General features: G+C 51.1%; 4 protein-coding genes across 4 annotated transcripts; 3 read left to right on the forward strand and 1 right to left on the reverse strand.

Moving 5' to 3' along the window:
- Positions 1-467: 467 nt before the first annotated feature.
- A1O9_08271 (uncharacterized protein) lies at positions 468-1,750 on the forward strand (the record flags this gene model as incomplete). Its single annotated transcript, XM_013402657.1, has 2 exons — positions 468-549; positions 606-1,750. The coding sequence occupies 2 exons, from the start codon at positions 468-470 to the stop codon at positions 1,748-1,750; spliced, it is 1,227 nt and encodes a 408-aa protein (XP_013258111.1).
- A 1,162-nt stretch (positions 1,751-2,912) lies between these two features.
- On the reverse strand, positions 2,913-4,878 carry A1O9_08272 (uncharacterized protein; the record flags this gene model as incomplete). Its single annotated transcript, XM_013402658.1, has 5 exons — positions 2,913-3,628; positions 3,690-3,761; positions 3,826-4,272; positions 4,326-4,673; positions 4,722-4,878. The coding sequence occupies 5 exons, from the start codon at positions 4,876-4,878 to the stop codon at positions 2,913-2,915; spliced, it is 1,740 nt and encodes a 579-aa protein (XP_013258112.1).
- Positions 4,879-6,878: 2,000 nt separating this feature from the next.
- Positions 6,879-8,621, forward strand: A1O9_08273 (carboxypeptidase D; the record flags this gene model as incomplete). The annotated part of the gene is made up of 2 exons (XM_013402659.1): positions 6,879-6,889; positions 6,944-8,621. The coding sequence occupies 2 exons, from the start codon at positions 6,879-6,881 to the stop codon at positions 8,619-8,621; spliced, it is 1,689 nt and encodes a 562-aa protein (XP_013258113.1).
- Positions 8,622-10,855: 2,234 nt separating this feature from the next.
- Positions 10,856-13,688, forward strand: A1O9_08274 (uncharacterized protein; the record flags this gene model as incomplete). The annotated part of the gene is made up of 6 exons (XM_013402660.1): positions 10,856-10,989; positions 11,053-11,080; positions 11,192-11,228; positions 11,279-11,775; positions 11,833-12,018; positions 12,075-13,688. 6 exons carry the CDS (start codon positions 10,856-10,858, stop codon positions 13,686-13,688), a joined length of 2,496 nt encoding a protein of 831 aa, XP_013258114.1.
- Between the last annotated feature and the right edge of the window lie 878 nt (positions 13,689-14,566).

The following is a 14,566-nucleotide window of genomic DNA, read 5'->3' on the forward strand; positions in this document are numbered from 1 at the left end:
GTCTTGGATGGGGAGCAGTGGAAGGGGGCCCTCTTCCGTCCTTCCTGTCATCATCGTCCCATCATACACTGCAAGTTGGCTTCTACATGACGAAACTCCTTGCAGAAAGGAATCGAAAGAAATACCACGTCCCTAGTGGACCATACAGGCCCTCTGGACGAAATAACGTGTTGGTGAGGCGATTTCCTGGCTGGTATCAGCCCGACTCGATTGACAAAGCCTTAAACAACTTTTGGCTCAACAATTCTTCACTTGAGGTTCATCATCCATTTGCCCGGCAACAGGCAATATTCACTAGATGCGAACAGATCTATTTAGCAACCAGACTTGACAGGTTCAAGACCCTCCTCCACATTTGAAGTCGATCCCACCGTTTCTTCATCTTTCAGCACCACATCCCTGCGCCGTTTGGACCATTCGTTTATGCCCAATGCAAGTTCGCATCGTGCCTACAGTTGTCATCCACCATGGCACCAAAGTCGACTGATGACAACTTAGCATTTCTCTACAAATGTCTTCAAGCAACTCCCGCAAAGGCAAGGATATTCGGTATATCTGACCTTGCCCACTCCACTGACTATGCTAGATCGACTACAGTGTCCTAGCTGCTGCAACTGATTTGAACGTACCTGCTGCTCGGATGAGGTTCACGAGATTGAAAGACAAGCTCGAGGGTGGTGCCGATCTTGCAACTACCCGTGCTTCCAATGCAACTCCTGGTCAGAAAGCTCCACGCCAAGTCCCAGCCATTGCTAGAGATCCTCCAATGCGCAAAGCCCGCTGTGTCACCAGGAACGGCAATGAAGGACAGATGGCTACCAAGCAGATCGGCTCAAGACCACTGCGCCGAAGCCAAAAGCTCGAAAAACGTCAAACTCGAGGAAAGAAGCTCAACTACAATCTTTCCGATCTGCAAAGATATGAAGACGACGACAGCGATGGCTCCGACCTCACTGAGTCGACCAGCTTTGACAGTGATGGCGACTTCTGTGTTGATGAGCCTGGTCCGCGCAGCCAAGTCGATTCTGGTCTGAACTTTGATTCGGAGAGGGAGACCAAACCTGCCAGCAAACGTGTTAAGAAGCAACCACCCGTCGAAGTCACCGGCATCAATGGAAGGCAGATCTTGAACAATCGCAAGCATAGAATGGCCGTGGCCAAAGGGATTCCTCCTTCCAAACATCAACTTTCAGCGAACCAGGTCCCTATCATAAAGCGTATCCCAACTTCTCAGAAGAAAGGTCCCGTGGAGTTGATCCTTCCATTGTTCGATCAGCCGATCCCAAGCATTGAAGCCTCACCACCTTGCAGCATTGCCTCCAGCTATGACCAAACTGGAAGCGAGAGTGACTCCGACATCACGCGTTTGCAACCCGGGACGCTCCTCTACTTCGGTTCTACTGGCGGTGCCGGTCTTTTGGGCAGCCCACCCAGCAAAGGAAAACATGCACATGCTACCAGTAGCCCGCCAGTCCCCAGTATAGTTGAGAGAACTTCTCAAATCTCCGCCTCTCCAGACTCAGCCGGTGTCGTTCTCCAAATAGAGCCGAAGAATCACGTTCTGGATGTCACTCCCGACGACAGTGTTTCCATGGCCAACAAGAATGATCTCGAGGAGAGATTTAATCTGCGCCCAAGCCCCAAAACTCCTTCGTCTACGACTGGTGAGTGGTTCTCTTGCATCCTGTTTCTCGAAATCCGTGCTTTTCGTTCGCTCATGGGACCTGGGAAACTGATTGAGCGATTTTGATTGAGTAGGAAGGACTAAATTCCAACTTTTCAAGGATCTCCTGTCTCCATGGAGGAGCGCATGAGCTGGGGCATGGGCGACCATTGCATTGCGGATGCAGGATGCAGGATACAGGCTTGGATGGCAAGAACAATGGCGATAGAGAAAACAATGGACACTCGAAGTCCTTGAATTTGAGGGGGAAAGCTGGAAACATGGAGGTTGACCCACTACGCGTATCACACGAAGAATCTGAGCTCTACACAAGGTCGAAAACAACACGACGATGAGGACAGTCAATCCGTTCGATTTTCGGCGTTTGGGGGTGGATGGATTGATAAGGATTCAGCAGTGCAGCGCAGTACAGAAAAGCGAAATAGGGGTGTTTTTTTTTGTGGAATGAAAAATCCATCGATTTAATTATCTTGATTTGCTCAATCTGATTGAGAGGCACTGAAAAAGCTTTTAAATCCCTTTCTCCTTGCTTCAATCGATACTAAGTGAGCTCTCTGTTTATTACACGCCGTGCCCATCAGGCAGACAGGATTACGCTGCAACGCATCTGTCGTTCGAAAAGCTCATGAACTTTTTTAGGGGGCTCTTTCCACCCATGCCCCTTGGAGAGTAATCCTCTCTCTCCCTGCCACAGTTCTGTCTTGCCTGTCCCATCCTTTTCGTGTCATAATTTCATTTCTCCTCTGTCCTTTTGAGTCGGTACTTTCCTCTCGTCACTGCCTCCTTTTTTTAATTTGGTTCAATGGTACACAATATGAAATCCTGGTTTGTTCTCCCCCTCATGGCGGTATTTCCTGGATCCCTGGGACAGCTGTTTTGAAAGAGTTCCTATTCAAAGCGGATTTTTCTCTGCTCTGGTGGAGTCCTGTTGTAAGTCCGTTGTCATGCTCTTTCGTTGCGGACCCCAGAATGGAGCTGATGGGAAGGACGTTCTGTCATTGCTCATGTCTTCTAGTCGGTCATGCTGTATGTGGAATGCTGTACTAACGATAGTAGTCGTTGGATTTGAATCGTTTCCCTGGAAATTTCCCCCGATAATGCTTCGCATCACCTCGTTTGCTTTCATCTAAGGGCCCCAAGCGCACGTCATGGTCATTCAAGTCTTTTTGTGCTCTCAATGGATAAATCATGTATGCTGTTCAATCTCCTCATTCAGTCCTGGTTTCACTCACTGCTCAGGAAGCAAGATATTACTACTGCAGGGGCACAGCACATCACCGAAGCGAGTGCACAGCTTGCTGCAGTAGCAGCCGCCCCAGCAGACGCACATGTTGGCGGCAACGTACTCCTCGACGCTCATGTGGCCCTGGTAGTAGCGGTACTGGCCCACGGCGACGCCTTCGAGACGTGCGCCGGCACACTCCAAGTGGGCCTCGCGGCGCAGGTTCTCCTCCGATGGGGTGCGGGTCAAGACCTTGGCGGCACGGTTTGACTGAGAGATCGCGTGCTCCCATGCCATGTTGCGCACGGGGAGGCGGTCGAGCATCTGCTGCGTGTAGTCGAGTGTGTCGGCGTCCGGGTCTAAGATGAAGTTCGTGTGTGTGTAGATGTTGTTCGGGTGGAGGGGATGTCCGAACGGAAAGGTGTCGACGGTGTTATTGCGGACGTGACGGGTCTTTTTGCGCTCGAGGTAGGGGGCTTCGAAGCTTGTGAATTGGCCTGGGAAGCTGGTTAGGGTTGGCGAGGTGCGCTTCGGGCTGGGGATTCCAATCCCTGAGTACGAGGTTGAATTTGGAGTGTCGGCCTCGGTGTCGGAGTAGTCCGAGTCGTCGCTGTGGACTGAGATGGCTCGCAAGCTTTGCACGCGTTGGATCTCTTCGTTGGCTGCGTGCTCGGTAACGCGGAGTTTCTTGCTTGGGAGCACGTCGAGGAACTCATCTGATTCTGTGGGTTTCAGTAACGTTGGAGTGGGTGTGTCGGGGCCATTGAGAGGTGGACTTCTTACCTTCTTCGTCTTCGATCGTGTGGTGTATGGTGGTTTGAGCGGAGAAGGAATCTGACGCTGTACGCTTGTTTGCTTGGGAGGTGTCAGCAGACCTTCAAAATCGTGCAGTCACCGTTATGTAGAGACTTGAACATACTCTTGGACAGCGAGTCAGTGTACGCAATCTGCTCGGTGGGTGGTGGAAAGACGGTCGGAGACACAGCATTGGTCGAATCGCCGTCGGCCATATGGATGTCATGCTTGGGAGCCTTGCGAGACTTTGGCTTGAGAATTGTCTTTGGAGCTTTCACGGGCTTGCCAACCTCAGCTGCCGTTTTCTGAGAGCCCGCGACCAAGGGCGGTGTCATCCATTCCGTATCAGGCTGCCACATTTCAGGAAAATCTTCCATGCCGTCCCGGTAGTTGCCATAGCCGGAGGTCTCATCGAGGAGAGGAGCGTAAAATTGGCCTGGTGCTTCTTCAGGCTTGACACCAACATAGAATTCTTCGGTTGCTCTTTGTTTCTCCGCCTCTTCAGCCTCGTCCAGGTGCGGGTGGCCTTCATGTCCAGTGCCAAGAGAGGCAAGGTGGTTGTCCACAATATCTAGAGGATTGTCTCAGTAACGAGAAAAGGATGGTGGCAGAAACTGGATATACCTTTGATGTCGAGGTCAACTCCTGCCATTGCAAACGCAAATTGGGCAGCTGTTGAAGTGTCCAACACCATTGGAGCACTGTCATCGATGGAGGCGACATGGCCTGGAACGACAGTCGGACGGACTTTAGAATCTGTAGGTATAGATTTGAGGGCTGGGGATGGGTTTGCTTTACCATGTGAAGCGGTTCGGCCAGTGTAGCTGTTCACTCCACCAGTTGCAGACGTCAGAGAACTGCGTGGACTAAGTCCGACGGGAAGAGCAGGCAGCGGCTTGTTCAGATACTCTCTGAAGGCTTTGGTTTCATGGATCAGCTTGACAGATTGGTCGGAGGCCCTGAGGCTCTTTCCTGTTGTTGTTCAACAGTGCAAAGATGATGGAGAGTTTGTAAACTTACGGGACGGAAAGGCATTGTAGTACCACTCATGGTCACCTTGTTCTGCTGACATGCGTGGACTGACAACTTTCAAGCCATTGCCATTGTTGAAGCCGATGCTTGTTCTGGTAGAGTTGGCGTAACAAACCCTGGTTTCTCGACCATAGTCGGAAGCCATTTCACCTTTGAGTGAGATATGGAATAGAGATAGAATTCTGGGGATTGAGCCACAAGCGGCACAGGCAAGAGGATCTAGACAGGTCCAAGCATACAGGCAGACTGATGCCGGGACAGGATTTCATGAGGTGGGCTGGGAGTACATGCTGGTAAAGATAGAGATGGATGAGAGGGTATTGCAGAGAATTGAAACTGAGGTTTTGCGTGGGTGAGAAGACATCACTTTCACTGTAGCAGCGAATGTGCTCCATGGCTACCAGACCCAACGCGAGAGTGGCTGGAGTGCTGATTGAGGATTCTCGCAGTGAATGATTGTGAATGGGAGTTACCAGAGACTCACAATAAGAGCGGTTGCTGCGAGTGAAGGCCGAAGGCCTGGCCGAAACAGTGAAGTACATGGCCATTTTGGAGAGTTGAAGGCAGAATGTTGCCTGGAGCAGACCATATTTTATATATCTTTTGGGCTGAACTTTACATATATTGTATCCTTCATGAAGGTGTTCAATATCTGAAATATCATTGGGATAGTCCCTGCTCTGTTTTGTAGGCCATGACCGGTGTCCTACGGCCTAGGTACTTACAGATGAGACATAGGACTCGAATGTTGAGGTGAACAGCTGCCTCCCGACGGAGTCAGCGTCCAGAGTTCCCATCAGATCATGACTCTGACCATCTTGCCGTTGATGATGGCGAGCTTCAGTCAACTCATGTACAAGGCGTAGTAAGATGGCGGAATCCTGCATAGGAAACCCCATAACGGCGAAGGAATCCATGTGGTAGTATGCGCTCCTTCCATAACTCCAGCATTCGATACATATTATGGTAGAGACCAGGAGTCCAAACAAATTGGTGGAGTCGAACAAATTCCGGAAGACCAAGGATCCGGATCTCAGGTCGCTGGAAATCTACATCTTGAGTCAGCCCAACGCGCTGGCATTCGAGATCTTCGGCATTGTTTGTTTCATCGAGGCCGTTGATCGAGCATGGGAGCCTCGGGAAGCCTTCCGTATAGGGAGCCACCCACGCTAAGTCTAGGGGAAAATGCCAATGCCATATGCCATATGCCATGCACCTGTACCGAATATCGGTGGGTGGGTGCCATGGCCCAGGGCTTAGGGGGGCAAAGACAGGGGCGCCGAGGGGGATTTGGGGCAGGATGAGGGATGCTCGGGCTGCCTAGGCTATGAAGCACCGGGGGCCTGGGTAGACCGACCCTTATGAGCACCCAGTGCTTGTAGGCACTTCTCCAATGTATTCGTAGCCCTTGTTAACAAGGACTCTGCACTAGCTGGCTTGGCCTTCCGCATTCTTTGATTGCCAATCCTGTCAAAGACGCTGTCCGCCCGTCCACTGAAATCGCCCAGGCAGGGCAAGTTCAACCGTGGATCTGCGTGCTTCAGTGCTTAGTAGTGGTACAGAGTACGTACTCTATGTAGAGTCGAGAGTCTAGACTCGTGGCCTCTCGGATATCCTTGAACCTCACTGCCTCCTCCGTTCTGTAACTAAAACTTTTAGACGCCCTTTTATTTCCATCACCCTGACTGTCAGTCAACTCAATACGCCGCTCTCTTCTTTCTTTCCATCTTTCCTCTTCCGCCTCCGCCTTCGGTTCCTGTTCTCTCACCATTTGTTTCTATACCTTCTTTATTCCATTCCTATTCTCGACTCCTTGCGGCCATTCTACACAGCCTCCTTTGATTCCGGCCGCCTCCTACCACCCGCTGCTTGTCCTCTGACCGACTGCACTTGCAAGACTGAGAGCAAGTGGAAATGTTGCCTGAGCAATAGCAAAGACCCAATTGCTTATCCCACCGTGTCTGTTTCGCAATGGCGCGGTCTCATTCCAGGCACCACCGTTCGTCAGCGTCGTGGCTGACGCGGTTATTACCTTGGGCAGTCACAGCTTTATTGTCCCTCTCCTCTCCGGCAACTGCAGACAAAACTGCAGCGGATTACTATGTAAAATCCTTACCTGGTCAGCCCGATGGGCCGCTGTTAAAGATGCACGCTGGGTACGTGACTGGTGCTCAATGAACACTCTGCAGCTGGGCTAACCCTGCGCACAGACATATAGAGATCACCCCGGAACATAATGGCCATCTCTTTTTTTGGCACTATCAGAATCGACATATCGCAGACCGGCCGAGGACGGTCATCTGGTTGAATGGCGGACCAGGATGCAGTTCCATGGATGGGGCATTGATGGAACTGGGCCCATATCGTGTGAAAGAAGGGGGCAAGCTGGCATATAACGAGGGTTCGTGGGATGAGTTTGCTAATTTATTGTTTGTCGACAATCCCGTCGGGACTGGCTTCAGTTATGTCAACACTGATAGTTATCTGCACGAACTACAAGAGATGGCAGATCAGTTCACAATCTTCCTCGAGAAATGGTTCGCGCTGTTCCCTCAGTACGAGAACGATGACATCTACTTTGCTGGCGAATCTTATGCTGGGCAGCATATCCCCTACATTGCTCGGACCCTGATCAATCGCAACATTAAGGCGCAGGCAGAAGGAAAGCGACAGTGGAATATTAAGGGTTTACTGATTGGAAACGGCTGGATCTCGCCCGCCGAGCAATATCGGGCCTATCTCCCATTTGCCTACGAAGAAGGCCTGATCCAAGGCGGCACACCCGCAGCCGACAGAATCGAGGCAGCACAATCCAAGTGCATTGAAGAGTTGGCCAAACCAGGAGTGTCAGAAAAAGTTGATGTCAGCATATGCGAAAACGTGTTATCCCAGATCCTGGATGCGACCAAAGCAGATGGTCAATGCTACAATATGTACGATGTACGATTGAAGGACAGATGGCCATCGTGTGGAATGGCATGGCCGCCCGATCTTGAAACCGTAACACCGTACCTTCGACAGGATGATGTGATTGAGGCTCTGCATATCAACAAGGACAAACGAACAGGCTGGACCGAATGCTCCGGCGCTGTTTCTTCGTCGTTTCGAGCAAGCCACTCGACACCAGCCATTCGATTCCTTCCCGAAATTATTGAGGCCGGGGTACCCATCCTTCTTTTCAGTGGTGCAAAGGATCTCATCTGCAACCATAAAGGCACGGAAGACATGATTGGCAATATGAAGTGGCTCGGAGGAACAGGCTTTGAACTTTCGCCGGGAGTGTGGGCTCCCAAGCAAGATTGGGAGTTTGAAGGCGAGTCAGCTGGGTTCTACCAGGAAGCCCGAAATTTGACGTACGTGCTGTTTTACAACGCCAGTCATATGGTACCATTTGATTGGCCACGCCGGAGTCGAGATATGCTCGACCGATTCATGGGAGTCGACATTGCCAGCATTGGCGGGCAACCAGCGGACAGCCGGCTCGATGGGGAGAAGGCAGGCAGCGAAACCAGTGTTGGAGGCCATCCTAACAGCACGGCGGCAATTGAAGAAGAAAATCAGAAACTCAAAGACGCGGAGCTGAAGGCCTACTATCATAGCGGAGAGGCTGCGTTGGTGGTGGTGCTGATCGCGGCCGGACTATTTGGCTGGTGGGTGTGGCGGGGCCGGAGAAAGTCACGCGGGCTGGGGTATATCAGCGTGCCTCTGGTCAATGGATCCTCGCTTAAGAGGCGGGATGTGGAAGCTGGAGATTTTGACGAGAGCGAACTGGACAACTTGAATTCGAATCGACGGCGGGATGACATGGAGGGCAGCCGTTATGACCTGGCCAGTGACAGTGAGGATGATGACAACGACTCAGGAGCAGGAGGGAAACGCGGGCAATAAGGGCAGCTTCAGCAAAGAACTTTCAAGTACGGATATTGATACAAATCAGGTCACAGTCTAATCCCGATAGAAGGCATAGGCAAGCAATGGGTGCAACAAGGTGTTGAGCGGAGGGAGTCTTGCTCGAAAATGGGGATATACTGGGTGGGTTGTAAGGGCAAACGAAGCATCAGGATGGGCAGGCAATATCTGCGACTTTGAGCACTATTGAGACAATCTACTATTTTCACAGTGAAAAGGGAAGGGTGTCTCCATGGTCGATGGCTGGTGGTTTCAATATCGCCATCGCCATCGACATGACATTGATCTCCGACCTACGGAGAAATGCAGCCTGATTTCCCAGAGAGATCGCGTAGTCCGGTCTCAACAACTTCGGCAAGCAGATGCTCGATCCTGGGTACATGCCTCATACGGAGTAGTCCGTACCATACCTGTACTCGTAAGTCTGGGGGGGTGTCTGGGTGCCAAGGGGAGTCTGGGTGCCAATAGGTGCCAGCCCTTTGCCCCTAAGATATAAGAATTCCTGACAGCCAGGCCGACTGCAGCTGACAGCAACTGCACAGATCCCCCCGGCCTACACGCGGGATCTTCGAGCAGTTCATCGCCTTCGTCTCCGGACACAATACGGACATGATTCTTCACACGAGGTGATCCACGAGTGTCCCTCCGTCGTCCGTGGCCATCCATCTTTATTACCAATAGTGCCGCCCGATTCGACCAGGATTCACGTCGACAAACTCAACCACCAAGACAACGCAAACCCGCCCAGCTGTCAAGTCCGTCAAAAAAACATCTTTTCGTGGAGGTCCACCGGTCAGTCCCAACCCTCATCGCCTCCCCCTCCCTCTCGTCTCCCTCTCGCTTGCCCACGCACTGGCATGTGGACAGAGGTCGCTGTTGATGAGCGTGCAATGTGGCGGCACGCACGGGTTTGTTGCACGATTTACGAAATGACATGACATGACGCTGTCTGGCTGGATCCGAACTCCCGTGTAACTTCTAACCCGTTGGCTCAACGCCTTTGCCCTTCCACCTTTCGTTTCCGCTTCAACGGTGGGTGCTTATACGCAAATGCCTTTCCAGTTGGGTGTGGATGCAACTCCGTCTGGGGTACTCACTACCCGAATATTCACGTAATGGCAACGCCAGATCAAGGCGATCTCATGTCTTCATCTGCGTCGTGTTGGCCATCGAGCTCCCCGGCATGGGACATTCCTCCTGAGGGATGAGGACGACCAGTCAGTTCATCAGTTCTCATCCCAGCCTCTTCCGGACTTTTCACTCATCCGCCGTGGCCCCTTCTCCTCGTTTCCACCATGGCGTTCCTATCAATTCATCCTCCTCTTGGCCGCTTTCCTGTCCGTCTGTACCACGTCAAAAATGCCAACCGTTCGACCTCCCGTTTGCGTATGCGTCTCCTCGCTGTCAGTCAAGGCATGCCCATCCTGGTCTTCACATCCTGATGCCTGGTGTGGTGCCAGTCTCAGACCTAACCCATCTGGCTCTCTCGCGCTTCGGTACAGTACACTGCCTATCTCGTACCCGACACCCGGCACCCCGTAATGCCACTCTGAAAGACTATCTCGGATTTTACGCCACGATGCTCATTCATCTGCTTTTCAACCCACTTTCCCCTTCTCACTTTCGGGCTGCACACCTTCATGCAGCGCCCTGGTCTCCTTCTTGACATGTTCCTGAGCTCCTGCTTCATTGGGATCATCCAAGAATGTCGACTGTCTTAGGCGCTCAGAGCTGAGCCTGTCGTGCGTGTAACGCACGTCCACCTCAGGAAATCGCCACCATCGCCTTGGTCCTTCATCTATGGTCGTTTTGTCTTTGATTCATTCATGTCCATCTTTTGGCCCACCTCGTGAGACGCTTCAAGCTGCTCTTTCCTCCTCTTCCATTTTCATACCCATCTCTGTCTTCATATCCCCATCCCCGTCCGTAATCACTGCCAACTGGTCTCCTGGTCTTTTCTCAATTCTCGAGCTTTCCCATCCATCCAATAATGCCTCAAGTTTCAATATTTCCTTAACACAGACACCTCAGCATTTTCACACCTATCTCCTTTCATTCTCTCAGGGACCCTCGCCATATAAATTGATAGGGAATACCGGCATTCCATTGCCTCCCCCTCCGCTCACAGCGTTTGGCAAGGCTCTACACCTTCATCGCTCAGTTCTATGGACAGGTTGGTCCTACTCACAGCTCGTGATGTGGACCCTTTCAATATGGAGCAAGTCGCCTCAGAAGTCTCTTATGCAGGATGGCATATTGTCCTTTCCTTCTTCACGTCCTTGGTTGGATGTGTAACCACGTTGGAACTGCTTCAGCGCCGGACATCTACCAAAGGCGTCTATAATTGGTAAGTCAGCTCCACAACTGCCCAACTACCTATGGTTAAGTATCTTCCCTAACGATTGTCAAGGTTTATGCTATTTGGCGCTGCAATCACCGTAAGTTCTCATCTGCAAATCTGACATCAAATCTCCACAAAACGGTCCCAAGTCAGACGTTGGAATAAGCCGCGCTTTCTGAATGGATATGCTGACCTGCTCAATCTCAAGATGGGCGGCTTTGGTATTTGGGCCATGCACTTCGTAGGTAGTAGCCATCCACCCATCCTTCACTCGTCGTCACCCAGCTAATTCAAGCAGGCAATAGAGCTATTGTACTGGAGCGTGGTGACCCACAACGCCAAATCTTGTACAATCCTGGCTTTACGGCACTCTCCTTTTTCATCCCCATAATCGTATTAGTCTTCGCCTTCTATACTCTCGGAGTCACCGATCGAGCGCGTCAATTGCACGTCGCCGTCGCTGCATGTCTGACCGGAGCTGCTGTTTGTGGCATGCACTACCTTGGACAGTTGGGTATCGAGAATTATCATTGTTCCTATCGTGTCCAAAATGTCATAGGGGCAGCCATCATCTCAGTCATTGCAAGTTATGTTGCTCTGAGTGTCTTCTTTCGACTAAGGGAGGCCTGGACTGATAGCTGGTGGAAAAGGTCCTTGTGCGGTGCAGTATTAGCTGTTGCTGTGTCAGGAATGCATTGGACTGCTGCTGCAGGGACCATCTATCACTGGAAAGGTGATATAATGGTCCATGGGAATTCCAAGTTAAAGACTTCAATTATCGCCTCTTCACTAGTAAGTCGTTCGACTTGCATCCTTGGCAATTCTCGACCTGTGTTAACCATCCCCCAGTCGATCGGGTCCTGTCTGATGCTTCTGGTAGTAGCTGTTATCAGAAGTCACAATAGGAGATCTGCGAGGATCAAAGCTCAACGTCTCGTGTTGGCTTGCGCTTATTTCGACGAAAATGGCCATTTGATGGTCACCCAAGAAGGTGTTCTTCTAAGCGAGAAGATAACTAACCAGTATGTGGAGAAGGTCAGTTCAACCTTCTCGAAGTACGGAATTGCCGTTTTTCTCATGGTGTTATGCAGACCTTCGGAGAAGATGAACTCAGCAGATCTCGGTCAACATTTCTATGGGTTTTCAAAGCCTCTCGAAATTGGTCCATCTTAAAAGAGCTTATCCCTAGCATGAAAGAATATCTGGAAACTGATCCCACAGCACGGAGATATCGTCCAGGACACTCTACGCCCACTTTGCAAGATGAATCCAGCGAATCATCCATCAGTTTTGCGCCAATATTCAAACAGCTATTTTGTGTGGCCGCTCAACAGCTCGCCGCCCTCGTTCACGAGCCTCTTGAAAAAATAGGCACTTTGTTCGAAGAACCACTAGACACGGGAGCTATCATCGTGTCGACCTCTACCAGACTTCTCGATGCAGGCTCGACCAAAAATTTGAGCACCACTGAACCTGAGGCTGGATCTGAATCTCAAGCCATAACGAGAGGCAAATACTTCTTTCTGACTCGCCAGTTGAATCGATCTGAGGTTGCCAGATTTGCATCACTAGGCTATCGATTTGCCAGTATTGGACAAATAGCGGAGCCACTCGCTAAGAGTATGCAAGTCAATCGAGACAACATGGTGGCTCATATCGAACGCATGAGGCTAAGTTCTTCACCTGAACATCTTCTTCAACCCGGACTACACCTGGCCTGTTTCATGCTTCGCCCAAGTATGTACAAGAGTTTCGATGTTTTGGTCCCAAAATTGAGACAGAACCAGCTGCCGTACGCAACTGTACACTCATCTGCCTTTTCACAGGGGCAAATGAAATCATTGCGAGCGTTCGATGATTTGCCGGTCAGAGAAGTCATGAGAGTACTGGCCAATCCTTCTACGGGGTTGGAGCTCAGAGAAGAGAGCCGTTGGCAGCTCTACAATGCGTTTGTGAAGCTGTTAGAAATTATGGGGGACACAGATACCATGATGCAAGCCAAGTTCTCGACCAAGGAATTTCACCTTCCTTGTCGAGGCGGCTCTGACACAACGCAAAACAGCTGTACGTTTCTTACAGTACGTGTGATAAGGAATATACATGCTTCTTCAGCAAGGAAAGATCTCACTTACATCCCTTTGGCATTTTTCAGTGCTCAGCAGCGGGTGGAAGCACTGGATGCTCAAGACTCCATCTTTGCACTGAAAGTTCGAGGAGAATTCGGTCACTTGCTCCAAGGCGAACCAGAGAAGCGCAATGGCCCAAACAGTAACCGAGCATCCCGTAAGTCGAGTCTAACTGAGGCGGGAGGGATGTTTGGGCCTCCAAAATGGTCACCAAAATACAAAAATCCATTAGCACATTTTAGGAGAAGTCGTCGAAGTGACGAAGCTACAATATTTGATCACAACAGAACGACAGAGGATGAGTCAGATGTTGAGTTGAGTGGAATTCGTTCTATGGACGGTGGCACCATCTCGCCTGTGGAGCCACAGACACCTACGACGCAATGCGACATGCTGGATCTCAGGACGGAAGAAAATGAGCGAGCCGGGTGGGTTACGGAGCTGTTTGCTTTATTTCGACTTGGATTAGATGGTTGGGGCTCGGCCCGTCGTGGAGGTTGGAAATGGGATATCAATGTGGAAAACTCGTTCGAGGTCAGGACTAAGGATCAACGGCCTGAGCCATGCGGCCACGCATAGGATGGTGGACCGAGGGACAGACAGAGCATCTAAAGCTAGTATAGCAGGACGTCAGGGACAACTGTCTTCTTTGGGGGTTGCACGTAATCGTGATTCATGCTGACACTAGCCTTACGGTAATTGGCACATGTTGCTTTGGTGGGCTCTTCCTGATGGGCTCCATGATAGGAAATCCCGAGGTGCCATTTGGGTATGTGAGAACTGTATCTAGGCCCTAGGCTCAGGCGGTCGCATACTAGAAACGGCCTACATAGAACACTGCTAAGAAGGAAAACCGCTGCACGATGTCGGTCAACGGAGTCGGATAATACGTAGGTACATGACATCCTCGGGCCTGTGAAAAGGAAGGCTTCCGCTGATGTTGAAGTTCAATGTTGGATTGGTGTGGAGTCGCTCTCACAAAGCACGTTTCTGAACGTCTCGGAACGACGGCAAGGCTGAGACACTGAGATTCTGCCGGTCCTCACCGCCTGAAATTGCCGACGGCGTGCGTCATTTTGACCACGAGGGGCCGAACACTTTTTGCACCTTGCAACATTTGCACTAAAAACAAAATATCCTGCGTATGATCGGATCCAGTAGATAGATTTGGACTAAGCGTTTTCTCCTAGTGGCGCCAGTCCCGTAAATCAATCTGTGTTGACTGTGGTGGGGGAGCGAGAGGGCGAGAGAGAGAGAGCACACGAGTGGCCCTCGGATTGATTGATCAACAACGAACGAATCGTTGCGGGCCCACCTTTCCACCAACATACTGCAGATTCAGACCTACCTCCCCTATCTGTCCACCATAGGGTAACCCAGACGAACACACCTCCCACTCAATCAAGCCAGGCTAATTTTCCAGCTCTGCCGGACGAGAGACCCCCAGTCCGACCCCC

The sequence above is a fragment of the Exophiala aquamarina genome (genome assembly GCF_000709125.1).
Source record: "Exophiala aquamarina CBS 119918 chromosome Unknown aczIA-supercont1.7, whole genome shotgun sequence".
In the NCBI taxonomy this organism is placed as follows: Eukaryota; Fungi; Ascomycota; class Eurotiomycetes; order Chaetothyriales; family Herpotrichiellaceae; genus Exophiala; species Exophiala aquamarina.